The 27,700-nt window shown below is 38.2% G+C and overlaps 1 protein-coding gene and 1 long non-coding RNA gene across 2 annotated transcripts in view; both read right to left on the bottom strand.

The window, feature by feature from the left end:
- LOC137969694 (VPS35 endosomal protein-sorting factor-like) overlaps nucleotides 1-20,320 on the bottom strand; it is a 27,897-nt gene extending 7,577 nt beyond the window's left edge. The window contains exons 1-29 of the mRNA XM_068816028.1: nucleotides 20,204-20,320; nucleotides 19,778-19,862; nucleotides 17,471-17,653; nucleotides 17,115-17,237; nucleotides 15,680-15,710; nucleotides 15,191-15,264; nucleotides 14,375-14,443; nucleotides 13,729-13,788; nucleotides 12,710-12,794; nucleotides 12,352-12,429; nucleotides 11,604-11,700; nucleotides 11,461-11,508; nucleotides 11,113-11,206; nucleotides 9,631-9,708; nucleotides 8,695-8,740; nucleotides 8,393-8,469; nucleotides 7,637-7,683; nucleotides 7,489-7,545; nucleotides 7,169-7,223; nucleotides 6,940-7,020; nucleotides 6,420-6,455; nucleotides 6,227-6,280; nucleotides 5,931-6,011; nucleotides 4,861-4,923; nucleotides 4,125-4,210; nucleotides 3,520-3,600; nucleotides 3,017-3,080; nucleotides 2,788-2,886; nucleotides 2,160-2,237 (exon numbers count right to left, since the gene is read on the bottom strand). Of these exons, the coding sequence (XP_068672129.1) occupies nucleotides 2,160-2,237; nucleotides 2,788-2,886; nucleotides 3,017-3,080; nucleotides 3,520-3,600; nucleotides 4,125-4,210; nucleotides 4,861-4,923; nucleotides 5,931-6,011; nucleotides 6,227-6,280; nucleotides 6,420-6,455; nucleotides 6,940-7,020; nucleotides 7,169-7,223; nucleotides 7,489-7,545; nucleotides 7,637-7,683; nucleotides 8,393-8,469; nucleotides 8,695-8,740; nucleotides 9,631-9,708; nucleotides 11,113-11,206; nucleotides 11,461-11,508; nucleotides 11,604-11,700; nucleotides 12,352-12,429; nucleotides 12,710-12,794; nucleotides 13,729-13,788; nucleotides 14,375-14,443; nucleotides 15,191-15,264; nucleotides 15,680-15,710; nucleotides 17,115-17,237; nucleotides 17,471-17,653; nucleotides 19,778-19,862; nucleotides 20,204-20,220 (2,127 nt within the window). The 5' untranslated portion in view covers nucleotides 20,221-20,320. The remainder of the gene's footprint in view (nucleotides 1-2,159; nucleotides 2,238-2,787; nucleotides 2,887-3,016; nucleotides 3,081-3,519; nucleotides 3,601-4,124; nucleotides 4,211-4,860; nucleotides 4,924-5,930; nucleotides 6,012-6,226; nucleotides 6,281-6,419; nucleotides 6,456-6,939; nucleotides 7,021-7,168; nucleotides 7,224-7,488; nucleotides 7,546-7,636; nucleotides 7,684-8,392; nucleotides 8,470-8,694; nucleotides 8,741-9,630; nucleotides 9,709-11,112; nucleotides 11,207-11,460; nucleotides 11,509-11,603; nucleotides 11,701-12,351; nucleotides 12,430-12,709; nucleotides 12,795-13,728; nucleotides 13,789-14,374; nucleotides 14,444-15,190; nucleotides 15,265-15,679; nucleotides 15,711-17,114; nucleotides 17,238-17,470; nucleotides 17,654-19,777; nucleotides 19,863-20,203) is intronic.
- Nucleotides 20,321-22,613: 2,293 nt separating this feature from the next.
- LOC137970824 (uncharacterized) lies at nucleotides 22,614-27,700 on the bottom strand. Its single transcript, XR_011116878.1, has 4 exons — nucleotides 27,604-27,700; nucleotides 24,529-24,591; nucleotides 23,755-23,903; nucleotides 22,614-22,803 (listed from the first exon to the last, which is right to left on the bottom strand). It is a non-coding gene; the product is annotated as an uncharacterized lncRNA (long non-coding RNA).

The following is a 27,700-nucleotide window of genomic DNA, read 5'->3' as shown; positions in this document are numbered from 1 at the left end:
ACCAAGAAGTAGTACTATCGACTCTATTGTATAGCTCAGAAAGCTGGAACACCACCGTCCAGAAAGAGAAACGACTTGCAGCGTTTCACACCAGATGCCTAAGAAGAATCGCTCATTAACACCTTACGACACAAACGTCTTACATGGCTCGGACATGTCACCCGTATGCACGAAACTCGCTTGCCCCGCCGCTTGCTCCACTGGGAACTACGAGGGCGCCGTCGCCCAGGCAGGCAACGCATGCGCTGGAAAGATACGGTGTCGAGAGACCTGCAAGACTCTGAACTTTCCTTCGAAGAGGCAACAGTGGTAGCGCAGGACCGCAAGGAGTGGCGATCGTTTGTGTTGGCGCTATGTGGGCTCGGCCCACGGCAGCAGTAATGTAATGTAATGAAAAAGTTAGCAAACGAGATATCTTGGTTGGAGCTTTTCAGGCGAAACTCGCGAGGATGTACAAGTGCTTCCTTCCATAATTCAGGGAATTAACCTTGTTCAAACGAAAGGTTGATCATGCGCGTTATCGTCGGTAGCACTACGTGAATACATTGAAGTAAAAGAGCAGTAGGAATGGGATATAGGCTGCACGACTTCCTTACTGAGGTAGAGATCAGACAAATAACTTTCTGATCAGTAACAGGCTTAAATCTAGTAAACCTTGAAGGTATAGAACAAGGTGATATATTTACAAAGTGACGACCATTGGCAATAGGCTTGAGTCCATTTTTTCTGTGTGAAGAAGTTATCGACGTTATCAGCGAGTAAAATCGGGAAACGACCACTTTCTTTCTCTAAACAAGAGTTTTGTCGCTGCACGAAATACTTTGCTAGCATTATATGAATTCTCGTTTAGAAAATCGGTACAGAAATTAGTCTAAGGAAGTTGGTGTAATTTTTAGCAGTCCTGAAAAGTTTACGCCTCAGTCTTTTATTTGTTTTAATCTCATCTGAATACCAAGGAACACGAGGACGCAGTCAAATAGTCTTGGTTTTCAGTGGTGCGTGTGCCTCCAACAGATTAGAGAGAACAGAGTTGTAATTTAGTGCGAGTTCATCAAGGTCAGTTGAAGGAGAGGTACATAAACTAGAAGGGAGAATGACTGAGGAGAGAGAGATATATTAGCCGACTTGAGTTTCCTCAGTGAACGATATTGACTTTGGAAAAATGGAAGGCCTAGGTCCCTTGCTGTGGCAGGCGAGAGCTGAGTGATCAGAAAACAGTTGAATCATGAAGAATATCACCTCATGAACGAGTTATAATTAAATCTAATATATGTCTGTTCAGCCCAAAGGATTCCAAGAGATCCATAGATTTCAAAGCATCATTATTGGTGGAGTTTTCAACATGCAAGTTAAAATCACCAGCGATTATTAAAGGCTCTTGGCAGATAATTTTTTCAAGATAGTCGGCAAATTCTTCATCAAAGGAACAAGCAGAAATTGGATGGGCCGTTGAGTATAAGAAGTTGTTTGCGGAAAAAAGGTACCCCAAAACCATTTTCCGGTATGCCAAAGGAGTAAAAATTAGGTTTCAAGGTTATAGATCGTTCATAACTGACTCCTTGCCACGATTTTCTTTGTTATATAGCTGAATTTCTTCCCTCAGCAGCACACGCTCTCATTGGTTACTTTGAGGTCACATGACATCTAAAACTAAAACTGTTTCCCGCCAAAAGTCTCTGAGTGGGCAACAGTTCAAAAATCTATGACGTCAAAGGGCAACAGTGCAAATGTTGACCGACGACCGCGGTTGCTGTTGCACGTTTTTCTTTTTGTGATATATAGCAAACCACTTAATGAATGGTCCCTCGGGAAACAGTTCATTTTGTTTCCCTCGAATCTCAATGTTTCCCTCGTCTATGCCTTGGGTGAAACGTTGAAATTCTCGGGAAAAAAAATGAACTGTTTCCCTCGGGACCAGTCAATTAAGTGTTTATTATGAAAACATATATAACAGGCCAGGTCTTGTTTGGTGTTTGGTAGTGCAGTAATGGCAAAATAAACACTTCACACAGTGTCAGCAAAGAAGGCCAAAAAACATCTAACGTTATTAAGGTTAAAACTCATATGTGGTCACACTATGGTTCTTCGCTATTTTTTGGAGTTAAATTGGACGAGATCACCAAAATGCAATGGGATTCCCTCGCTTCTCAAAATCTTACCCTTATGAAGGACGCTGTTTTCCGAGTGTGATTCCCCTTCACAACTTCACGAGTTCGCATAGCGAGCGAATTCACACTCTGTTGGGAAGATAGCAACACATGGTGAAGCAGACGCCCATTTTACAATCATGTGATCAAAGAGTACCAAGTTGATTAGAGAAAAGAAGGTGAAGTTTTGCAATGAAAGTGCACCTGCTTAAGTAGCCAATAGAAATATATTTTTAGCTGGGTCGTTATACCAAGGCCAAACCCGGCGTGTATTCATCCCCTACCACCCCTCCCCCCCCCCCCCTCCTTGCCACACCCATTTACGTGCTATCGCAATGAATATAAAAACCTGGGCCATGAGAAGAATTGTGACGCTAATAGGAGGCAAAGTGGAAGAAACGACGTGCAGAAGATTAAATTTTGGCCTTAACACCAGTGTGTTGGTCCTTTGTGATGTATTAAAATGAGTGGGTGGTTTCCTAGAACTGATAAATGTAAATGATAATTATAATTATCAATAAGCGATCCTCCTTGGTATCATCTCATACTCAACGCCCGTTCATAGGATTATTGTTAGATATCATGCCTCATCAAATAATTGTCACGTAGCTTCCAGTATTGTCTGCCATCTTTACATTACCTGCACAAGCATTACAAGAACTGTTTCCAGATTTGAAAACGACGAGCGAGCATCCACATACGAATCAAGCTGTCTTTCAAAATCACGCCCAAAATCGATCTAAAACCGAAAAAAATATACGCTTTATGAGAAGAGTATAGCAGCTCTTCACAATTCAATTTTGCGTTTCTTGACTGATTGATAGTTATAAAGAGACAAGTTTTTTAGTAAAAAAATCAGAGCTGTCGACCTTCCTTAGAAATCCAGTAATCAGATGACCGATAATCCTCTTTTCATCAATCACAGTTAAAGCGCTGTTGACAAAATAATTAAACGTTAGTTTGACTTGTTAGTTCCGGAACTCCTTCATTAGACAATCACAAACCAAAATTATATAGCGATTGGAATCACTGGTGATCAGCACCCTTGATTATGGCCTTTGGGTACGTCACGCATAACGCGTTGATTTCGTCAGTCGTTATTGGAAGCGTCATTGCATACGTCATGCACTTGTTAGAGTCATGCACGAGTTATTGCCCAGTACGAGGAAGGCCTTAAACCTTAACCTATACCTTGCACCCGGATATCTCGCAATTACGTCTTCGATTGCTGCTTGAATTGAGAGACACTCAATCTTAATGCCCTTGCAAATTCGCATAAGCCCACTAAAATCCGGGATTATGTTGCTTTTTATCTTTGTCTTGTGCCAGGACTGTTAATAAGTTAATGTGGGTAAATGTTTTCCTTACTTACTTAACCGAGTCATGCATTGTTTTTGAAACAAACAATAGCGCATTCACCACAACCGGGTCACTTGCTGGCTCGTGCTGGTGTCTGCAAAAGAGAAGTAACATTTTCATGCACCGGATTGCATCCCATTTTGTGTCTTTGTTGGACAATTCGCATGTGGCTGTTGATCAGCGACGCATCTAGTGAAAGATACTACGAGTATCCGACTAAAGAAAAGGGAAAAAACGTTTGTTTTAGCGAGGGATTTAGTAATGATGATGATGTTGACAATGGTAATAATCAACTTTTTTTAAAGTTGTCAAATCCATTTAGCGCGAAAGGCACTAAAGGAGAACACAATACGGAGGGAGTGCTAATTTTTGGAGAAGAAGAGGAAACCGGAGTTCTCCCAGGCGTTAAAAACCCTCACGAATACATGAAGGACAAGAACTTACAAACTCAACCTACAAATATAGCCAGTGAATAAAACCCGAGAAGCTAATCGAAGGAGAGTTCTCTTACTAGTGCGCCAACTTTTGTCCAATATTTCGTGGACATGCTAACGATTTGCCATGCGCAATAATTGGTTAATGGCCACGGTTATCCTCGGTAAAAGCTGTCTCTCTTACTTTACAAAGGCTTCCATGATCAATTTACAGACGTCCACTTTGATTGTATCTTTCTGAAACATGTCCAAGAAAGGAAGGAACTTGTCCTGGAATTAAAGCCGCAATACAGGATTAGCAAATGATGATTTGACTGAGTAATCACGAGGTCGAAGGCTCTTCACCTCTTGAGAGCACTCGCACATACCCGTGCCACTTGCTGATAAAATGAACCTGAAATTACTATTAATGACTACAAGTACACAACCTGAGTAAGCGATTAAACTTGTCATCTTTTCTGTCATGGGCAATTTAAACGTTACCCTTCTTTTACTTAGTTTGCTCCCCTCTGCAAAGATTACACACAATACTATGAACTTGATGATCTCTAAATATAGCTTTTCACGGGTGCATAAAATTCGGTGATCTATTCTGAATTGAAAGACCGCGAGCTTTTTGCCCTTTGATATTCGAAAGGTAATTCATCAAGCGCCGAAATTTCTCCTCTTTATGTACACAGGCAATTTTACTTATCACTTTACGTTCTTCACTTTACTTCAAATTCTATCAGATCACACTACACTCGTATAAATTAGTCACTTCAAAGTTCTTTTTTGTAACTTGAAAATGATGTCAGGGAGATTGAAACGTTGTGGTGTTAATTTAACTTCTTACACTTATCGTTATCCTTAAATGCTTATCTAAATGTATTTTAATGATTTGAGTCTGCCATATGTAATGAGACTGATCTTCAACGTACCATAGAAACTAAAACTGAGAAGTCGTGCATATGCTCCAGTATCTTGGACATGATGGATTGCAGCTGTTGAAATAGAAAGTTCATTGCTGTGACTTGGCTCAGTAACTTCCCTGACAAGTCATTTTAACCTCCACATTTAATTGATTTCTACTTAAAACCTACCATGCTCTAATCAATATCATTGTTTTCAAAACGCGCCGCGCTAAAACTGAGACAGTCTCCTATCTCCTACCGCTTGATAATCGAAAATGGGCTGGACAAGATGACAAGAGCGGGTGCAGTGCAATAAATTTTTGGTCAAGATGGGCAAATATTGTCATTGCAAAGACGCTGCCAGATCAATCCAAATCGTGAAAACGACAATACCACGCTGCAGATGATGTAATTAGAAGACATGCTTCATATGGGATGAAAGTCTTTGAATGTACCACTGCCTTCAATGCTTTGGGAATACTGTATCAATGGGCCCTTTGCAGGATAGTGACCACATGGTACAAAAACCGCCATACTGGAACGCAAATTGCGCACTGCGACATCAAAAACAAAGCTAGTTAATCTAAATTTTCTTTGTTTTAGATGTCCCAGTGGGCAATTTGCGTTCCAGTATGGCGCTTTTTGTACCATGTGATCACAATCCTGCAAAGGCCCCATACTGATTAGCCCTTTCAAAAAGTATCATATACTCTATTTTGCGCTACTGACCTAAGATCGCATCTTGGAAACTCACTTCAATTTCTTTTCTTCTTCGTGTCGTCTAAGGCCTTCCATACCACCGAGTATAAAATATCGCCTGGTCCTCACAAGAGAAGCAAGCATGAACGCAAGCAAGACGCGCAAATTCAGTGGCGTTTTCATCATTAGTAGTTACTTTTACTGGGACAAAAGACAAAAGTTAATGCGCACGCGCATGTTGCTTGTGCTTGTGTTAGTGGTTGCGTCACTTGTGAGGACCAAAATCCAAAGTCCACGTTTGATGAATACTGTACATCAGTAACCCTACCCTAACCTTTACTAAAATGTTCTAGCAGAAAAAAAAGCCAAAGTAGTCCGATCGTAACTACACCATATACCTGCGGATAGTGTTGTTCAAACGCTCTGTCAGGGGTCATGTGCTTAATGACATCTCCGATGAGCGTGTTCACTTCTCGTTTCTTAAAATGATAAATGAAGCAAAATACAGTTGTGAATAAAGACAATACATATGAAAGCAACTTGAGCATAAACGTTGGTATTTTTTCCTCGCTCTAGAGAATGTGACAAGCACTAGGAGCAATGTTGGTCATGATTTGGGAGTGAACACCGAGATATCTCATTTAACAAAAATGAACAAGAAAGAACGCACGTATCAGCATACCCGCGTACGTACCTTGAAGTGTTTACAGACATATTCTATCCAAGCTTCTGCACAGTTGATGTAGTCCTAAAGGGTTTTAAAGGAAACACAAGATCAAATAAAAAGCACTTTGTTGCCTTCCGACCGACACGGTGGGTTACACGCAATTATTAATTATTTGAATTTGTTCACTTAACATTTACGTTTTCGTTACTTCAACACTTACCGCGGGATCTTTCATTTTCATCACCACTTTCCAAACCTCAATTTAAAAAAAAAAACTTGTGAAAAAAAAAAACTAATAGCTGTTATTACAGTTGAGCCCACGTCTAAGCGGTGACACCGTGTTAGTTTCGGAAGGGTCGAAAACGAGGCTTTTGGGTCAAAACAGGAAATGTTTATTGAAAAACTGTGTGATTTCTTGATTCTTGACTGTTTCCTTCGCTTTTTTTCGAGTAATGTAAGGTTTGTGTGGCCTAATGTTGTCGTGGAAAGTATGACAAGGCACTGTATACCATATGGATGTGTTAAACGAAGTAACGATCCCAAATGTGCGAAACTATCGAGGGCAGCTTCTAGTCAACAACTGTAGTTTTCAACAACTGTAGTTTCTCTTCTTGTGAGAAAAAAAGTAAATTCCGGAACGTGGGCTCAACTGTAATAACAGTAATTGCCAATAACCCTTGCCATAATTTCGTGTTTAGATTCGCTTTGAAACAGGCTGGAGTGGCAGCAAGCGCATTTACCTCACTCAAAATCTGCAGCCTTTGTGCCTCTGGTGGATCGCACAGACTTAAGTTCTGTCCTAGAGACCTGTACAGATGATGCTAAAAATAAACAAAACAAGCAATTAACCTAAAACGGTAATAATTCTAGGCACGAGTACAAAATCCAAAGCATTAGAAGAATTGCGAAGATAGAATGATTATCTTTACGACGGTGTAGAGCCGGACGAACAAGAAACGAACAACTTACCTTGGGAAATCCAGCTTCTTCACAGTTACGGATCAACTCAGTAAACTGCAGAGCCCTAAGAAAACGCAAAATTTCAAAGAGTGTTAGACAAGAACTTGTTAAATGTTGTGGACTAGATCGAATACGTAGTGGTTTAAGAAGAAAAATTAAAATCGCTAATAAAATAATCCACGTCAATTTGCCTCCCAATTCCAGTTTGCTGCCATGTCGTATTAGCCACATTAACGATTATCCATTCAAGTTTTTGAGTTTTTGAATGTCATTAAACTCATTTCTCTTTCTGGCGTTACAGGAACTTTTCAGACGGTACACTCACTCACCTTTCAGCAATGTATTCAGGCTTAAACGCCGTGATAATTGAATTTAACAGCAATGCACTGAGGAAATTTGAAACAAAAACATAAATTATATCTGTGACAGCTTAAATGCAACAACTGGAGCTAAAAGTATCAACTGTTTTTTACTGACCTGTTACATTCTTGCTTACAGCGATTTAATATATCTGTAAGTGTAGACTGTGAGAAGAAAGCAATACTACGTTTAACATTCATTGTGGCTATAAAGTGTCTAAGGGAAAGGTGTTGCTGCGTCTGTATCTGATAAAAGTAAATTGACCACAACAAGAAGATTTAAGAAGATGACATTTCGATTGTCGGCCCTGACTCGCACTGACGAAGAGCTTACGTACAAGCGTGACTGTCTGTCGTCTCCTGTACTCAAGCCATTAATTCCGTGTGTGTCAATTGACAGGCCATACTGCCTCCGTTCAGGCGAACGTGTTCCAGTGCGCTTTGTCCCTAAGACAAAGCGGTTTGCAGATTTCTGCACCATTAAGTATCAAGATCAGTTGTGCTTTTAATCATATTTATATAATTATCTATTTGACTGTCTTTGTATTGTATGTCTGTTATTGTCACTGACCATCCTTGTAATTCAGCCTTTAGGCTGCGAGAGGGATATCAATAAACTATTATTATTATTATTATTATTATTATTATTATTATTATTATTATTATTATTATTATTATTATTATTATTATTATTATAAGAAACATCAGCCTCAGTCAGCCTCAGTCAAGACGCGTGAGAAAGGCACATGACAGGCGGATGGCAAGCAACGCAGAAAGATACCGGTAATTGCAGGCCTCGCGGGATTAACGCTCGCGTTTGATTCCTACTCCCCGTCTTTTCACCGGCTACCACACAAGCTGTGAGACAACTTACCTCCGGACTTTTCTGTGCTATACACTGCAATATCCAGTCCAATGCTGGCGGATACAATTGCAGGTACTGTGGCATCTCTAAATTTTAAAAGAGAGAAATATACTGTTATTTTCCAGCGTAAATGAGATCTTGGCTTCCAACGCCATCATGATTTTCGTTACCGCTTGCAATTGCAAGAAACTTGTTCTGTGCCAACTCGTTATTACAATAATGTCAAGGGCAACTTCCCGGAATACACCATTCAACTTAAAGGGAAATTTTGCAACAAGAACCATAATACTGGCATCTTTACACAAACTCACCAAGTCGTTGTTCAGCAAGAATATTTTGGACTGAGTCACTCTGAAGCTAAGACAAATAGCAGATATAACATGAGGAGAAAAGTGGACTGAGAGCAATAACCCCCCCCCCCCCCCCACCCCCCCACCATCATTTGTATGGCATCCATCCAAGAAAATAGTCAAGACAAAACCACTTAATGCATTTTGTAACTTTAGGTACCTTGCTATAGCTGAAAGGATCCCTTTTATTCTCAGAAAAGTCTTATAATCCATTAACTTTTTAATATATGCCCTTTCGAGTCCTTTGTCAATTTTAGCTGAATTGTAGCTCATTATTTTTATTCAATGTGGTAACGTGTACTAACTTTGGGCTTAAATTATTATTATTATTATTTTAATACAGGCATAGCTCTAGCGGCTCAAGCAACAATAAATTTGGTAATCTTCTTTTTGTAATCTGTCCAATTCCGTATCCCTCCTATTTGTCTTCCGTTTACATGTATAATTATTAAGGATATTTACTCAGGAAGTTCCAATCAAGAGAAAGTGGTCTTCAGGGAGGTCCTGCATCCGATTGAATTGGAATTTTAAAATGATGGTTTATGAGGAGACGGGAAAACTGGAGAACCCGGAGGAAAGAGTAAAGAACCAACAATATATATGTCCACGAGTCTAGAATGGAACCCGGGCCAAATTGGTGGGATGCGAGTCAGTGTAATCCCCACTACGCCTGGGATCCCTTCTCCCCATCCTCCGTTGACCTAAAACTGCTTATTTACTGTATTATCATATGTATCAACCAGACTTGACAATGACGTAATGATACATCACAATAAACAACACTAAACATGGTCTGTTAATTAAACTAAATTCATGTTTTGATGCTTGAGTGGTTGCTTCAACCAGAAAGATGCTAGAATAACAGATGTGATAAAAGGACAGTTTTATCCCTAATACCTGTTTATAGCAAACAATAAAGCTGAACAAGTTCTCGATCAAATGTTCCCTGACATCTGGTGCTACAAGAATACCAACCTAACAAAGAAACAAGATTCTGGCATCACATTTTCATGCACTCTTTGATGACGATGATGACGTGCCTTTATCCATAAAAGATAGTGCAAGCTCAAAGCTAGAAATACAGGCTCTGCCTCTAGTTCTATTTTAATAACCTGAAATTCACTTAATCAATTGAATGTCATGGACAAAACCTACAACGTGTGACTGTATGCGACCATGGATTATTTTAGTTACACTAAAACTGTTGCAAAATCAGTGAATTGATCATCTTTATGATGACAGGAGCAGCCAGGGTTCATCCACCAATATGGGTGGGTAAGTAAGTAAGTAAGTAAGTACATTGTACATGTAAGTAAGTAAGTAAGTAAGTATTAGTAAGTACACAGTAAGTAAGTAATTATATTTATTGTAGATAACGTGGGGAGTGGCCGCTGAGTCTCCAGAGCCACGGGCTCAATCCTCAACCAATAAGTTACAACTAACTTACTACTTAAAATAAAATAGAATTAAATTAAGTAAAAACCTACTGGATAAAAGATTACAGTTTAAGAATAAAAACAAAGTGAAACAAAACTATAAGATTCATTTCTTGCATTGACATGCACTGTCCTTTACATTTTTTTATTAGGTAGTAATATAGACTGTGCAAATTTAGTACATGTAGAAAATGATATTAAACTATTCCATATATCTGCAATAATATTAGAAAAAGAGTTGTGCCTAAAAAGATTATAATAATAAGATGGTTGTAAAACATTAAACTCCACGATCCCGTTGGTAATAGTTAGTAACCCTTGGCATAAAAAAAATCGAAATAATTATACGTAACTAGGGCCTTGCATCCTAAAACTTTGCAAAAAGACTATCAGTGATTGTTCAATGCGTATTTTCTCTGAACTCATTGAGGTATGGAAAGACAGACGTCGTACGTAACTGAACTTCCCAAAATTAAAATAATTCTTAACATGTTCAAGTTTATTATTATCTTATTTAACGTTCGCAATAATTATTCTCAACAGGAGTGTAGAGCAGTATTCGAAATGTGGTAACACAATAGCCTTGTACAAATCGATCATTACATTAAAAGCGTAATGTCAACATGCGGTGTGTAAGCCAGGTTCTTGTCCAAAGTGATACCTAGAATTTTCAGGGTAGGTTCTAACTCAGTGGTCTGATTCTGAGTACTCTGGGTCCCAGAATAGATGTTGTAAACTGTGTGTTGAGTTTGATGCATGAACTGTAATTGCTCCAACAAAGCCTGACAATTTGAATTATTCAAATTTGGAATTCCAGCTGAGTTTAGTTAACAGAGCCACTAATGGAGTCTTTGATCACTGTTAATGCCTGAACGTTTATGTCAGTATTTCTTCATTTCACACTACCCCAACTATACAGAAGATAAAATATAGCACAACTTACCCGACAGATATAAGTTCTTGCATAAACAGCAACAAGAGGGTCACCCATCCCTCGTATTATTTTAGTGAGGCGAACAAGTGCTTGAGAAAACTCTCTAAAGAAAGGGCAAAATTTGTTAATATTCTTTAAAAACACACCTCTAAACCAGTAATGCCTTGCATCCATCACTCACTAGTCAACTTAACTGGTTGAAAAAACCTTAATAGCCAGTGTACAACTCTTTCAGACATACTTGCGCGTTTTTAATAATCCTACCAGGTGAGCAAGCCAAACAACACACATTTTTCTTTACCTTTTCATAAATCAAATCTACAGAAATTCTTACCAATATACAAGCTTAATACTAACCCAGTGGTCAGAAAATTGTAGCTTTTCAGGATTGCAGTCTCCACATAACTTAAATTATACGTTAAGGCAACTTTCTTTTGATAAAACTGAACTTAAAAAAATGATGCAATTTGAAAGTTTAGCACTTGGATTGTGTAGGATACAATCGAGGGATAAGTTCACGCACTGAAGCAATTTTGTAAAACCAGTTTCTGCAGGTTTCCTTGGCAGAGTCTGGAACTTGGTCTGGTGTAAAGTTCTCTGCAAAAAAAATAATTGAAAATAAAAACTACTTGACTGAGCTTCCAAATTTCAGCCACTTACACCTACTTACACCATGCACACCAACAGAGCATGCAACAAGTAAAGAGAAATATTACCTAAAATTGTTCATCATCCCTTTTGGATGTTACTGATTCTACAATAGTCAAATCAATTTTTAAATGGGAGTCTATGAAGATTCAAAATGCTTTCAAGTGGCACAGTTTACGTAATGTTTAAAAAACGAGCAGCAGTGTTTTATCGGGGTTTAAAAACACGAGGGTAGCGGAGTGTTTTTAGACCCGATAAAACACGTGCTGTGAGTTTTTTTGAATGGCTTCAAAACCACTCCACAAAGAGCGTGTCCGTCTGGACTCAAAACAATGGTTTCATTTGTTACAGATAAATATTAGCATACAAGAAAAACAAGCTACGCTTTATTAGTATTTCTTTATGTAAAGAATATTAACGAGGAGTGTTTTATCAGGATATAAAGCTCATACATGTGACGTTTTATCGATGTTTTGATAGGCTGTTAGGCTCATGAATTGTTAATGAGTTTTTGAAAGTTTTCAATCAGGGTTCCAGACAATGGCAACTGTTATAATAAATAAGAGTTACATGTATGTTTTTATCAGAGGTTGCATTTACCAGGAAGCATGGTGGGTATGTTACTGCCTGGAGAAAACGTGCTGGATTTACGGAATATTCTTTCATACACAAGCTTGCCTGCAACAAATAAATCATGTGATAATAAGCCTTCAGGGTTTAAGGTTATATGGCCTAGTACAAGTGACTAATTGGAGAGACTTCAAGTCAACATTGTACGGGTAATGCAGGTCAAATTGAATCAGCTGTTGGTTTTTGATTAGAGGGAAAACTCCAAGGTCAGAGAAAAGTTTACCTCCTGGAGTAGAGCAATAAAAGAAAATTAAACAAGGTGTTTATGCATTTCGCTTCCATAAATGATGACACATTTATCAACACCACATCTTTCACCTAAACTTACCAAAGGTATCCAATATATCAGTGATGAGAACAAATTTGCTGGGATAGAACTGAATCACAGACACATCAGAAAGAAGCTTCGCACACTGCAATAACATCAAATCAATAATACTTCTCAAAGAAAGTACTCTAAATTTATTTTTTTTAGTTTTGTCTGTGACCAGTCCTAATCTTCCACTCGGCCATGTAGTCAGTGGAACCTCGAATCATGCAACTTATGATGTTTATTTGCCAAAAGCTGTTACAACGTTAATGTTCTTAAAATTTTATGAATACCACTCATTATTTAGTACAAAATATATTGCCATTTTGTGTTATTGAAGAGCTTAGCTCGATTTGAAGCGAGTATTGAATACACAAAAAGCCATTACATCATTCACAGAATGTGTCGCCGCTGCATGCAACTTTCATTGGTAGGGAAATAACCACCGAACTAAAGATAGCCATGGATAACGTAATTCTTGAATAATTGTGTGACTTATGTAACTACTTTTTTAGGCCTTTATTCTCGTAAAAAACCAATTAAATTTAATCGTGACTTTTAACAAAGAAAGCTGTAAGGTGTTAATAGTGTTCTTATCGTATCGTTCATACCCACACATATCCCAAAGAAAGTTCCAGATTAATTAAAAGACCATTACGTCATCGGAGATTTTACAAAGGCTACGACTGATGGTGCAATCGGAGATTTCACAACGGCTATAAGTGATGATGCAAAATGTTTGCGTGCAGTCATTGTTGTCAGTTGTGCAACAGATTGATCAGGTGATTTTGTGTCTATAGTCACCACTGAATCCACAAGGACTACTTTGGAATGTGCACTACGTTGCGACTATAGTGGTAAGAAAACAGATACATTTTCAAAGTGCGGTTATAAGATCTAAAAGATCTTGTTGTGTGTAAATGAATCAGATGACTTTCAATCTTTTCACTTCCTTTTTGAGACTCTTTTGACTGACAACTTTCTCACCATATTCATTCAAAAAATATCATTATACACTGTACACTCTGGATACAAACCTGGATAGCGATCTTAAGAGCTTTCACTCTTTGGTCAGTTTCCCAAGCATTTATCAATGCCTGCAAATCAAAACAAAAATTACAGGTCATGAAAATACACTTCACTCTCCTGTTCTCCATTACTTTAATGGTAATTGTGTGACTCTGTAATACAACATGGAGATTGCATGGAAATTACATGTCTCTAACAGCAGTCCCAATGATACGATATTTACCCCGGAAGCTCAACTTACATGAAAGTGGTTTTCAGCCCTGGAGGTCCTGCATCCGATTGAATTGAAATTTAGAAATGTTGGTTCTCGAGGAGAAAGGAAAACTGGAGAACCTGGAGAAAAACCTCTTGAAGCAGAGAAAAGAACCAACAAACAAACTTAACCTACGATTCCCAAATCAAACCTGGCCACCTTGGTGGGAGGCAAGTGTTATTAAGCATAGTTACGCCAAAGGCTTGGGATTGTTGTTTTAAATGGCAATCAATGAAAGATCATGTCATTTTATTCTCTAACTTGACAGCTCATGGCACAAAATTAATGTAGATGAATTCAAATGCATCTTAAATGAAGAACATTTTCAAAATTTTAGAGTACACTATTGTGTATTAGAGATTAAAGTCCAAGGCAATTTGAACACAATTTAGGCATGCTACCTGATTCAGTTCTTCAATTCTCTTAACATAATCTTGTTGACCAAGATTTAGCATTTCCTTCACAGAACCCTAAAAGAATGAGCAAACAATGGTTAGGATTAATAATAATTATAACCAACTAGATAGTGCAGAAGTATATCAGTAGTAATCAAGTTGCGTTTTAAGAGAAGCAATACAATAATAATTATTTGAACACTTTGACACCTTTCCTTTCTATCACAATAAGCACAAAACCCATAACCATGCAAAACAATCAAGAATCACACTTTTTTTCCATGCAAAGACCATTGCAAAATTAATGGGATCACTCCAGCAGCTTGAGGAAGCATGAAAGAAATTCTGGGCTGGAACAGGACTGCAAACCACCCTACCACTGAGCCATCAAGAAATCTAAGAGCTGGTCCAGTTCTAGTTCACATGATGACTACCATGATCATACTTCCACTGCTTACAGAACGTAATAAACACTTACATGTACAATAATTGACTACAGTAACTGGTATCTCCCCAATGGCATAAAGCTATTACGGGATGCCCAGGTGGCAAATACATAATTATTTATTTGCCCCCTGAGCATCCCATAATGTCTTTTGAAACAATAGAAATCAAAATGGCTTTATGGGTTCAAGCCCTGTTCAAGACTTGATTTTCTCAAATTCTTCCCAGCTGCTTGATTGTTCCATTACCTGGGATGATCGGCTCTTGGAAAAGCAGATCATCTGCAATTCCAATATATGTACATGTATTTCATCTTTCATCTTCCATTTTAAGCCTTAATCTGCTTGAGACACAACAGCTTTTTTTTTTTTAACTCACCTCTTCAAAATCATCAAGCTGTTCCAACCGATGTTTTACTTTATCGGTAACTGTCGTTTGTTGCTTTATCACAACTACAAAGTCAAAAAGAGGTTTAAAAATGTTTAAGAACTAGGTGCAGAACAAATGCACTCTCCTTATACTGTACCTATGTGCCCCTGATTCATTCATGCAACAAGGGAACACAGATTATGAGGGCTAAGTTTATTTCTATTGCATTTGCTCCAAGAGGTCTTATTAATTCAGAGGGTATTATTAATTTTTCTCTTCTCTGACGAAGACCAAATGATCTGATCCATTTGATTGACTTCTGTATTGCTCATGCAATAAATCCATTGGCATTTGACAGTTGTTATACTTTATTTCTAGATGATGGCTACCAATATTAATTTTGTTCCAAACTAAAATAGAGCAAAAAAATAATCACATTTATGCAACATCACAACAGAAACATCACCATGAAATAAAGAGAGCCAAGCCAGCACTTACACTTATCTTTATCAGATGAGGATAAAAAGCTCTACAAAGAGAACAAAGCAACATTCAGTATAGCATTGGAAACTCCAAAAACTTATAAAGTGTGTTAAATTTCTAAATAACAATGTACAGATGTGTAAAATATTGATTTTCTCAGGTGATGTGAAGGTGCCATCTCTGGTAGATATCATTTGAGGCCAGAGAAAATTTTGCAATTATTAAATGAATCAAAGTTGTCCAAGGTGTAAATTTTGACCCAACTATTCAGCAGTCAAAGAGGTGAAAACAGCATGGATTTTTTCATGGCCAAGGTTCTTGAGTCCTCAAAATAACCTCAAATGTGGCCATCCCACAACAGTTTTTTTGGTACAATGTACTTAAACCTATAGATGTTTTTGTCCTGTTGTCATTCTTATTCTTGACACAATCATTGTTTATGCTCCTTGATAGGTAAAGGAATTTGCTGTTGTGAAAGGATTAATAATACCTTTTATTGTTATTATTATTATTATTATTATTATTATTATTATCATTATTATTATCATTGTTATTGTTATTGTTATTGTTATTGTTGTTGTTGTTGTTGTTATTATTATTATTATTATTATTATTATTATTATTAATGGTACATAGTAATGGTCATGGTAATGGCAATGAATTTATATAGCGTATTTCCCATAGATTCACATATTCAAATGCGCTTTTTACAAATAATCAGCCTGTGGGTGAGACCGGACATCAGCGATCTCCAACCCATGAATGAATGAAATGAGGCCTGACCACAACACTGGGTCAACTACTTTTCATGACCTACTCTTTGTGACAAGTGTGTGGGTTCTCTCACGTCCCACAAGATCATGAACATTGAAGGGTTGTGAGAGGGGGGCGATGGTACATCATCCTTATCCGGGAAGACTTGAACGTCTAACCATTTTCAGATGTCATTACAACGGTGGCACTTTCTCCACAGTTATTTTAAGACCCTGAGTGTTGGTCCAGTCGGCATCTTGCTCAGGACCTTCTGCACAGCAGTCCGATGCTTTTAAAACCAATTGAGCCAGCTGGTTGGCAGTTATTGATCCTTTCACAACAGCAAATGGCACCTGAACTAACAGTTGAAATCTTTTGCAAACTTTGGATCCAGATTATGGAACTTGTTACAAGTCATGTACAATGTACTGATGAGTGCTAATAAAAACACCTTTAATGAATTTAAATGCTTATGCTGAAGCCAACTCAAATTAATTTTACAAATAATTATTGTGTAATCATAATAATAGTCATAACCTGTAATTTTGCAAGTCTATGATCATTTTAATTATTGCATAATGTATTTTAATCTTAATTTCATATAGGTTAACAGTTTCATGAATTCATGTCATTTACACTACACACCTCCATTGCAAATCTATTTCAGAAATGAACTTTACATTCAACTTGAGCTTACTGTGGTGATAGAGAGTTTCTCAGACGTTGTATATTTAGCAAGGATTCCAGATCTTTTGCTTGACCAAGGTTGAAAGAAGTCATCCTGGCCATCATTCTTGTCAAATTCACCTTTGGTTAAGGACTGAGGAAATACACCCAAACAAAAGAAATAAAAATGTGTAACCTTGCTCATGTATCAGGAACATCTTAATCCATTCACCCCTGAAGTGCTCCCGATTGAGGAGTAAAATCATCTGGCATTAGACAAAATAAAATCTCTAAGGGTTAACTGGCTTCTTCAAACAATTCTTTTGGGTTAGGGTTGAGTAAATCATGATAACAAAAATTGTTTATTTTGACACCGATCCAACCCACCCTTTCCTGTTTAGCAACAGGTGCAGCAGCTGGCAACTTAATTGCGGAAGCTTCTTGAGCAGCAAACATGGAGAGTGGATCCAGTCCATCAAATGAATCTGCATTAGCTTGGATCATACTGACTGGATCTGCTATGGATGAACTTGTGCCAGATGGTGGTTTTTTGGGATTGCTTTCTCTACTCTGAAACAGATTTTCAGATGGAGAGGTCATGTCTTCTTTAAAAAAAATCATCCAATTCATTGAAAACAAGAGGGAGAAAAAAATCAGGGGAAAAAGTATTTAGATTGCAAAGATGCCAAAGATGACAAAAAATGCAAATTCACATGCTACAGTACCGTGCAAACGTAAGTTGACAGTCTCAGTCTCAGTCTCAACTCGATCCTCATGAGAATCAAGGATCGAGTCAAGAATCAAGACTTGATTCACTTGAAATCAAACTGGATCCGTGACACTCGATTCTCACAAAATCACTGACACGAAACATCATCAATTATTCATACTCAATTCAACTTTCGTGAAAGCATTACTACTCGATTAAATAACAACAGGAACTGTTAAATAAGAAAATGAGATAGCAGCTATCGTTCCTGTGAGTCCTCTAGTGAAAACTACAATCTTATGCTGTGGATTAAAATATAAAAGCAAAACAGTGAGCTTTAACAAGCGATGGATTTTACCCTGAATTGAATGTAAATTTCCATTGCAAACATTGAGAAATATTTGCATACCGCACACCCAACTAAGTAACGCAACGATTCATGTATTTTTACATCTCTTCTTAAATGCAATGATCTGAAGGAAAATTATATTGATGATCGAATCTCAGTGATAGACTTGTTCACCGGTATCAAGTTTCATTCTTTGAAAACAACAAGCATTGCGAGCGAACCAAGAATGGCAGGACAAAGTGCATGTAGCAAAAGCTGTTCCATCCAACTTTTGATATACACTGTACGTCAAGTTGGGAGTTCGTATGAGGGCAACATGTTGTCTTTTTCTCTTCTCCTGCCTTTATTGTAAATAATATTTCCACAATTACCCTGATCCCAGTGACTGTTGATTTTTCTTGTAAGGGAATGAACAAACAAGGCCAGACAATGAAACTCGAGGTCTTGAGTGAGTCATTACGGAATAGTTTTACGTTCAAAGAAACAGTTTTTGTAATTCTGAAATTAACATACATGTATACAGAGGACATTTGTTTCCAGAAAGGTCTGCTACTGCAGTGTTACTGATGACAGGTATCCCGTAAGGTCAACGAACTGTCTACGGAGTAAACTTGAAATGCCTCTCAGGTGTATAGTGGCACGCTTTTGTTTTATTCGTATTCCCAGTTGCATTTGTGCTATTAGTCTATCGAGGAATCAGTCAAGCGACCAGCTCATTAAATTCTTGATTCCTTTGACTCGACTTGATTGCTTTGACTCGATTCTCGACTCGATTCTCGATTGTCTTTCCTCAATCCTCGAACCTCGGTCCTCACAAGAATAGAGGATCGAGTCGAGAATCGAGACTCGAAAGAGACTGTCAACTTACTTTTGCATGATACTGTAGCCACTGGGGTTCACATGGCCAGAGTTTCCAACTTCTGGAGCATGAAGAGACTGAGGGTATTGCTAATATCCCTTGGATGTTAGTCCATTCCAAGGTTATCCCCAGTAGTACAGTATGTCAATAGTACAGATATTGTATTTACACACCTGGCTGAAGAGACACAACGTGGAGCAAAGTTTTTTTTAACCTAAGGAAACAACTGACAGAGCAAGCTGGCCTCAAACCAGTGACCCTTGGACACAAGTCCGGGACACTGGCCACAATACAACTGTACAGTGTACCTCCACACTGAAGTATCACGAAACAAGTGAGAAAAATATCTTTTGTCTTATTCACCAGCCTCCTCTTTTACCTTGCAATGTTGAAAAGTTGAACTGGGAGAGGAATCATTGCCAGTGGGATGAGTTTTCGGCCAAAAAAAGATTAAACAAAGAATAAAAATGCCCTCCCCTAACTTGAGAAATTGAATGGACCTTCCTCAGGAGAAGCAAAGTTCATGTTATTAACAAACTACAGTATGACACTGACACTTAAATAAATTTTTCAGTATTTGTATCAACTACTAAGGCCTAACCAAAAGTTATCAAGGAATGATAATTGAACACAGGGGATTTCCCCATACATTTAGCTGTGTGGGTTTTAGTTCATATTATCGAGATTTTGTGGCGCAAATAAAATCTAAAAGAAACTTTAAGTAGATTACTGAATGTTTTAATTTTTCTACTTTTTACTTGTATCGATTGAACATACAATAAGAGTTGTCAACGGATGATCATTGACAGCTTCACCACTGAGGTGGCTCTGCTCCTTGTCATAGTTTCTCGTGCGAGCAACCCTGGGATGGAAACAGAAAATTGCATGAGACTTTAAAAGGAAAGCTAACATGCATGTGTTCCTCTCCATATGGCAAAGATTTTTGGTTGTTACAAAGAGTAATGATGATACATTGAGCATTTTCCTTTACTATCAGTTTTAATGTCAATTTTCTCCTTGCAGTGGCCCATAGAGGCAATACAAATAAGTAAGCTTAAATTAAATAAAGCTTAAGGTTTTGGACGAACGTATCTCTTGGTTGCTAGAGCACAGAGTCCTCAATTTCGTTTATATTATTAGCAATCTACGTTAAAATTTAGTCACTACACTCTACAAAATGCTCGAACGAAGCTACCTACTTACCACTCATATGCAGCCATCTTGTTTTGGCCTAGGTGACCGTTCCTTCACAGGATTCCTGATGGTCGCGTTGGCATAGGCCGTTGGGAAAGCGTCAATAACCTGTTTCAGTACATCACCAATGCTTATTCCCTTTCGTAAACGGGCTATGCCATGCCAAGTAGCCAAACCTTTCGGAATTGTAATTAACTCGACAGTGTGGTGGTGAGTGATGCACGCTGTTAATCCAATAGCCTAGGTTCGATACGGAATTTGGTCTTTTTTCCTTTCTTTTTTTTTTTTTTTTTGTATTTCTTTTTTTTTCTTCATTTCTTTTGGGTTCGATACGTAATTTGGTCATATTTTTCTTTATTTAAGAAAAACTCATAACAGAAAAAAAAAATTCTAAGTGCCGTTTAAATGGCATCGACCGTTTACGAAACGGAAATTTGTATCGCCGGTGGTAGCTGTAGTTGTCAACATGACGGTACAGTTCACAAGACTGACAATGACTCACAGTAGAAAACTGGTTTACAAGCTTAGAGGAAATTCCACTGAACGGTTGTCAATTACTACTGGTTAGCGAAAGCAACAGGACAGTCTAACAACGACAGAACCTCAGGGGCCGTTGGCAAAACCAGGATCGGATCGGATCGGATCGGACCGGAAAAAAACACATTTCGACGAGTCTCAATAAATGAGGAGACGACTACACAAGAGAGAAAGGCACAGAATTTGACTTTTCCTGTCTTCAGCACGTTGTCTGGTGACCGTCTACTTTTGGCGGGGATTTTGTTATTGATTTGGTCCCTGTTTTGTCAATCCGATCCGATTCGATCCGATCCGGTCCGGTCCGCCAACGGCCAACCTCAGGGCCTCTACGGATCAATCACCAACCAATGATCATATTTTTATTGAAAAACCTTAAGTAGCATCACTTGCACTACACAAATCACTCGACTCTGAGAATGACTTCACTCTGGTTAACGAAACATGAGTCAATGTCACGAAAAACAGTACAGTTCAGTCTCCGGACTCTGACTCAGTCACCCGGATCATAATCTTAACTCATCGTCAAGTTTTAATTTGACTTCTGGGTTCAAATCATTTTAGTATTTTTCAAATTTTATGACCTTTTAAGTCTAATAGCATGGACGAGGATGCATTTTGGAATTTCATCTTAGACCCTCCTCTTCTTTAGTTTGCCGAATATTTACGATGGGGATAACATCATTAACATCCGTACTTGGCTCTCTTTGTCCTCTATGGCACCGTTCTTCTCTCAACCCGGTTCTAGCTTTAGCCTTCTTCTTTGTTACGCACGCTCCCTGTATTTAACCTTCTCTTCCTCATTGTTTTTGAACTAATAGATTTTGTGCTTCGCCTACAGTTCGTATCAGTTTTTGTTTGCTGTTATGTTTGCATGTTGTTTGTTACTGTAAATCGATGTAGTTAGCTTGCTTTTATCTAGTCTGTCACCTATAATTTCGCAGTGAGTTTCAACTAAACCAATCACTTTCCATCAAGAAAAAAACGGGCGTTGCTGCGTTCGTTATTTCGATGTAAGCATTTAGGAACAAACTATAACGAGTGACGTGCTTTTAGCCACTTTTAGATGTATTTCCTGTCACTTAGGTAACCTTTACCAAGACTTTTTTTCACACGGTATCATACCGTCGCTGATTGCTGATACAGTAAGAAAGATTTTCAGCAATGGCCAAACAAAATAACCTTTTAATCGCCGGTTTGTAGTAGAGACGCATAACGCGTCTGGACGACTTTGCGCAATTTATTTTAAAGCGTCTTTTCGTTCGTCAGATGACGGGGGAGAGATGCATTATGAGTATATAATTATCAAAACCAACACGCTTATCATAGCCGTGAGTAAACCGGGCTCCAAAGTTACAAGGAAAATAACAAAGACGGGGAAATTATATACGCAGAGTAAAACACAAATGTAAAACTAAATTTGGCTAAAAATGACATAACAAAATAATAGCGAATCAGAATCGTTGGTAAGAAAGAAGAAAAAGGCAAGAAAGAAACCATTAAGACAAAGGTATTTTTTACTTCGCATTGAAACGAGTATCATAAGGCGAACGAGAATTTCGAATATCTCAGTTTAACCCATGAAACAAAATAGGGTTAAAAGATAAAAGAAAACAGTGCATCGTGTCACCTTCTAAATTGTTCAAGAATTGAGGATTTTTCCATATCTTAATTTCTTGATAAAAGGGTGTGGATCGTGGGCTAAGAATGAAAACTGAGGTTGTGTGGAACTTATTGCATTCGATTTTGGACACGGATCTCATGACAAGACCAGGAAAAATTATTTCAAGTACCAGATCAATGTACCTGACTGCAATGGATGAGAGTTCAAGAGAGGACTAGTTCTGTTTTCAGTAACACACGAGTACCTCTAGTCAACCACGGATCGACATCATGAATTTTTATTGTTGTTTACTCATGACAATACATTTTAAACTACATATATGCCTTTGCAGGCAAGAGTTCATCTTGGTCATCTGTTGGTACAAGCTTTTAGTGCACAGCTGCGTCCACGCCGAATTCTTCTTGTCTTGTGTCTTGAAGGTTCAGTCCTCGCAATCTTTTGTTGAGTAGATCTTCAAAAAGTTCCAATTTGAAACAATAAATACCTCTTACTAACCTCGTTTTTTCCCGTTGATTTATGGCCCAAGCGCGAAGCGCGCGGGCCATAAATCAACGGGAAAAAACGAGGATCCGTAACTTACAGTATGGACCGAGAAAACGAGGTTAGTAAGATATTTATTATATCTCTGAGGTTAACCGGCGCACGGGCAAGGAAACTAGTCAAAGTGAAGCAGAAGGTTCAACTGCCACAAAGAATGCCGTGCCAAAATCCCAAAAACTAAATCTTCTTGGCTGTTAAGTTTGAAATAGTTCCTTGCTATATTCAAACAGTTTTGAGTAAAAGTTTATGCAACAGAAATGACATGAAAAACTCGCTAGATGATGTTTTGTCGAAATTTTAAATTGAGCGGGCTGTACAGCGGGCCGTACTGTAGAATACGGCCCGCTAATTTAGCCAATTACAGCGCGCGTACTATCTGAGAGATATAATATTTATTAGAAAGAACACCCTAAGTAACCTGTTGCTACAACAACACTCTGCGTTTTCTGAGTCGATATCTCTTAAGAGAGCACCATGAGCTGGAAGTTAGTTATGACAGTTCATGTTCCCTGGCAAATTTGACTTGAGATCAGTCCAAAAACAAAACCAAAAACAACAAAAAAGAGATTGTGAGGTTTCAAGACTGCAGCGCAGGGGGAAAGGGACACAGTGGAATCATGCTCAAGAGAAGAGCGGGCACTGGGAGCGGATGATAAATGAACGGAAACATGTTATGCCTTTCCCTCCCTGTTCACTCCCCCCCACCCGCTTCTTTCCCTTCATTAACAAGCTGCTATGATTGCAATTGCCGTTAGAAAATAACAAAAGAGGCCTTCGTCAGTCTCAATTTTTTGCAGTGGAGTTTACTACTTTGGGGCTTTTTCCTTTTCGTGCGATTAACAAGCAATGTCCTTGTAAATACCTATGTTTTTCCACTTTGAGTTTCCTCTTGGTGAGACCGTCGATGTTCGCTTACCATGTAGATATAATTGATGAAATATCGCATGCGTGAAGTCAAAAAACACGCACATAAAAACAAAAGCAAACAGTAGTTGAGGCTTGATCATACTGCTGCAAAGATGAAAGAGAGAGTGTTAAGAGAGTAGACATGGTGGATACCAAAGAGGGAAGAACTGACTTAGACATAAACATGAATTCCTTAACGGCGGATTATATTGAGCAATAACACGGCAACGTATTCAACGTTTGCCTCATGCAATAGTTCGCTTCACTGGACGGTTTGGTGCAAAAGCCACGTCCGGTTTGCAAGTGAACGCTGCCGGTGAAGACACCGTGAAAAAATACCCTTAGCAGTACACTGCTGATATATGTTGTTTCCCAGGACCGGTGACGGGGTCAGTCAGGTTTCTCAGTACGTTCTGTTAATTGAATATGAGCTCTCTTCTGCTCTGTACTATTTCACTTTGACCTTCAAATCTGAAACAATGTTGACACACTCGTGACCTCAATATAGATTCGTCTCCGACTGAGTGGAGAAAGGAGACGGCGACGTTTCGGTAATGATTTTGTGTTAACGTGCATCACGGTGATCGAGGTAAAATACCAGTCATGCAGTATGATTATCAATTCAGTGGTGACCATTTAGTATTTAATTAAATTAAGTACATGGTTTTTTAGATGAAGATGAATCGGCCATAGAAAGAAATGTAAACCAAAAGATGCAATCTGTTCATACCAATCCTTTCAATGAATTTCTCTTTAAGGTATATTTTAAGCGTGCTGATAATGCTTCGCCTCTCTGCAAAATAAAAAGCGTTAAAACGTGATTATAAAAAGATGTCTTTTAGTTATTGTTAGGTCTGATTACTGAACCTATTTTTCTTTGTTAACTAGTAACTCCGGCAGAAGAAAACAACTTCGTGATTCTTTCTTTTCAGGCCTTGGGTATCACTTTTAATTTCTGTTAGAAAAAAAAACCACATTTATTTGTTCCTATTCCATATTTTTTCTTTTTTGAAGTAGTACATCTGTTTTATTTCTGAGCATTTTTTCACTTGCGTTAATTACAAGCAAATTCCTTTGTTTTTGGTTACCGACTCTTAAAGAAGATGTGCAGTCTATGCTTTCGGAAGACATAATGGCCGTTTTAATATTAGAGACGCATAATGCGTCTGGAGGAAATTTAGTTTAATGCTCCTTTTAGTTGGTCATTTAATTCCTCATGTTTAAAGACCGGGCGAGAGACGCATTATGTGTCTAGACGAAATAAATCGTTTTAAATGGTAGATAATAACCCGTGTTTCCTGAAAAGGAAAACCACAACTGCACACTGACCTCTTTAAAGACAGAACGGCCTCAACGTTTGTAAGGAAAAATAATGATGATGACCCGGAAGTGAGTTACAGGGAGTGGGTATAGATTGCACACAATATTGCAACAAAGTGAACGTAAAAGTATCTTCAATTGTTTGTTTTTTCTTTTTTAATCTGTTTAGCACGAATATATAACAATGACAAGAATAACATGAAGTACTCATAATGCTATTTACAATCTGTTGATTACATCGCTTCTCTGCGTGGAGTCTGCCTTTTTGTCGAGGGTCGAGAGTCGTGAGGTAGCATTTCGAGGGTCGAGGGTTCTTTGTCGAGTGTCGAGGGTCTCTTTTCACCGAACTTTGTACAGAAAGCTTTGTACAGAATTTTGCTGTGAGGATCGTCACTGGTGCGCGTAAATTCGAACGTATCACGTCCTAGTTGAAAGATCTATATTGACTTCAGGTTGCTATGCAGCTGGAGGTCAGAGACATTATTATGACTTATAAAAGCCTCAACGGTCTCACTTTACGAAACGTTTTCACAACAAGATCGGAGATCTAAGAAGGAAATACCAGAAATAAGGACAAACTGCTTGTACCTCTTTGCAGAACAACAACAGCACATCGATCGTTTATTAAAATACGGGGGTACTTCTCTATGGAATAGCCTGCCTAAGAACATTCGGGATATCAGTTCTTTAGATTCTTTTAAAAAACAAATTATGGATCGTGCTTTTTATACATTTTTAGCAAATAAGTGATCCAATGCGAATCTGATGATGTATATCTTTTTATCTGTCGGTAGCTTTGTGATATATTCTCTTTTATTTAGATTTTATACTTATATTGTAATTGGTTTCTGAAAACCATGTAGTGGATGAACCAATATAAATTGTATAAAATTCTTAAGAAGGAATACAATTGAGATGATACAGAGAATAAACTAAGAAAATAATCAATTAGGGGATGTTACCTTCCTTTATGAAGTTGGGTCGAGAGCAGGCTACTATTGGCTATGCTTCATCTTGGTTGGTGAAATTTCAGAGAGAAGATGAGGAGACTGCTTTGAAGAAAGCAATCAAACTTAGCAAGGAAAAGCTTTTATGTACCAAAAATATACATGAAGATGGTGCTGCCGTACAAAGCTATTAAAAGTTGCAGCCGGGAAACGTTTCGGCAAATACTGAACGCGATAACAGTGTACAGACTTGAGACTTTTGACAAGATGTTTATGTCTTTCTCTTTTATTCCATTTCATTTTCTTTAATAGGGCTGTTCAACATTTTATATATTTTGGTGACAGTGAAAACGAGCTACATATACAATAACAAAGGCACGTTTCCGGACACAGACAACACATTTAATCTGGGTTTTCACTATCTTGAGGAACAGAATCTTCTCACACAATTTCTTTGAAGTAGTCTACCACATTCATTGCTTCTAAAATGGGTGAAACATCTGAATACAGAAAACATCTAACATGAAAACGAAGAGCATATTGGCTCAATAAAGGGCATATGAGGGACGAGTACAGCTTTGTTCCACGGTTCAGGATATCGTACCGAATGCATGCCTACAGGAAATGTAGGCCACGTTGATCAAACAAAACAAAGATAAGCTGTGAAGAATCGCGATAAATCGTTTTACATTTCCCGTACTGATATCAGTTAAAACTTATGAAAATGTATTGACTCCGGCATAAAGGAAGGTAGCGTCCCCTAGTTGATTATTATCTCAGTTTAGTCTCGGTATCATCTCAATTGAATTGCTTCTTAAGAATTTTTTCAGTAAAAGGGGACCCTCGACACTCGGCAAAGAACCCTCGACCCTCGAAATGCTACTCTCGACAAAAAGGCAATGCTCCCGGAAGAGAAAGAGAACAGAGAAAGAACAAAGAACAAAAATAGAAAAAAAAAAAATAGAAACTGCTTAGAGAAGAAAAGCCGACTTTCGAAAAAACATTGTTAGTGAATTTTAGCAGTAGCAATCTCTTTTAGAATGACGAGTCTTTCATGCAGCCGCAAAAGGAAAGTCCGGAAACAAAGCTCATCCTACCGCCTACTGGCTCAAAAATGTAATATTCCGCATCAAGAATACAGTAATTTAGTGTCTGCCCATTAGTCGACCTAACGTGGCAACCGTATACGATTTTACTTGAATTTAACAAGATCTGTTCTCGTGTTTTTTCATTCCACCAAAACGAAACTGGTTCCAGAAGGAGGCATTTCTGTTGCAAGAGACTAAGAAGAGGTGGTCTAATGTTTGCTTCTGGCTCAGTTTGCCAAGGGTGCAGCGATCGCTTTTTTATGCCATCTCGGTATAAGCTCGCTTTAATTAGTGGGTAATCTGTTCTGTAAAATTTTGTACTGAAACATTTGAAGCTTTACTTCTTTGGTGATTTTAAACGGTAAGCAGTAGACTGTAAGAAGATCACTTTTAGAAAAGCATGATCTTATTTTCTGCTCTCGGCGGCGTATCTGCAATACATGTAGTTACCTTTTGTATATTATGTTCCCCAAGAGACACAGAGAGAGCAGTCTTCTAACTTGTAATCACTGGAGATCTTTGATGACTTTTCCTTTGCATGTCTATC

This window comes from Montipora foliosa, chromosome 9 (assembly GCF_036669935.1).
Source record: "Montipora foliosa isolate CH-2021 chromosome 9, ASM3666993v2, whole genome shotgun sequence".
Taxonomy (NCBI): Eukaryota; Metazoa; Cnidaria; class Anthozoa; order Scleractinia; family Acroporidae; genus Montipora; species Montipora foliosa.
This window is presented reverse-complemented; position numbering and strand designations above follow the sequence as displayed.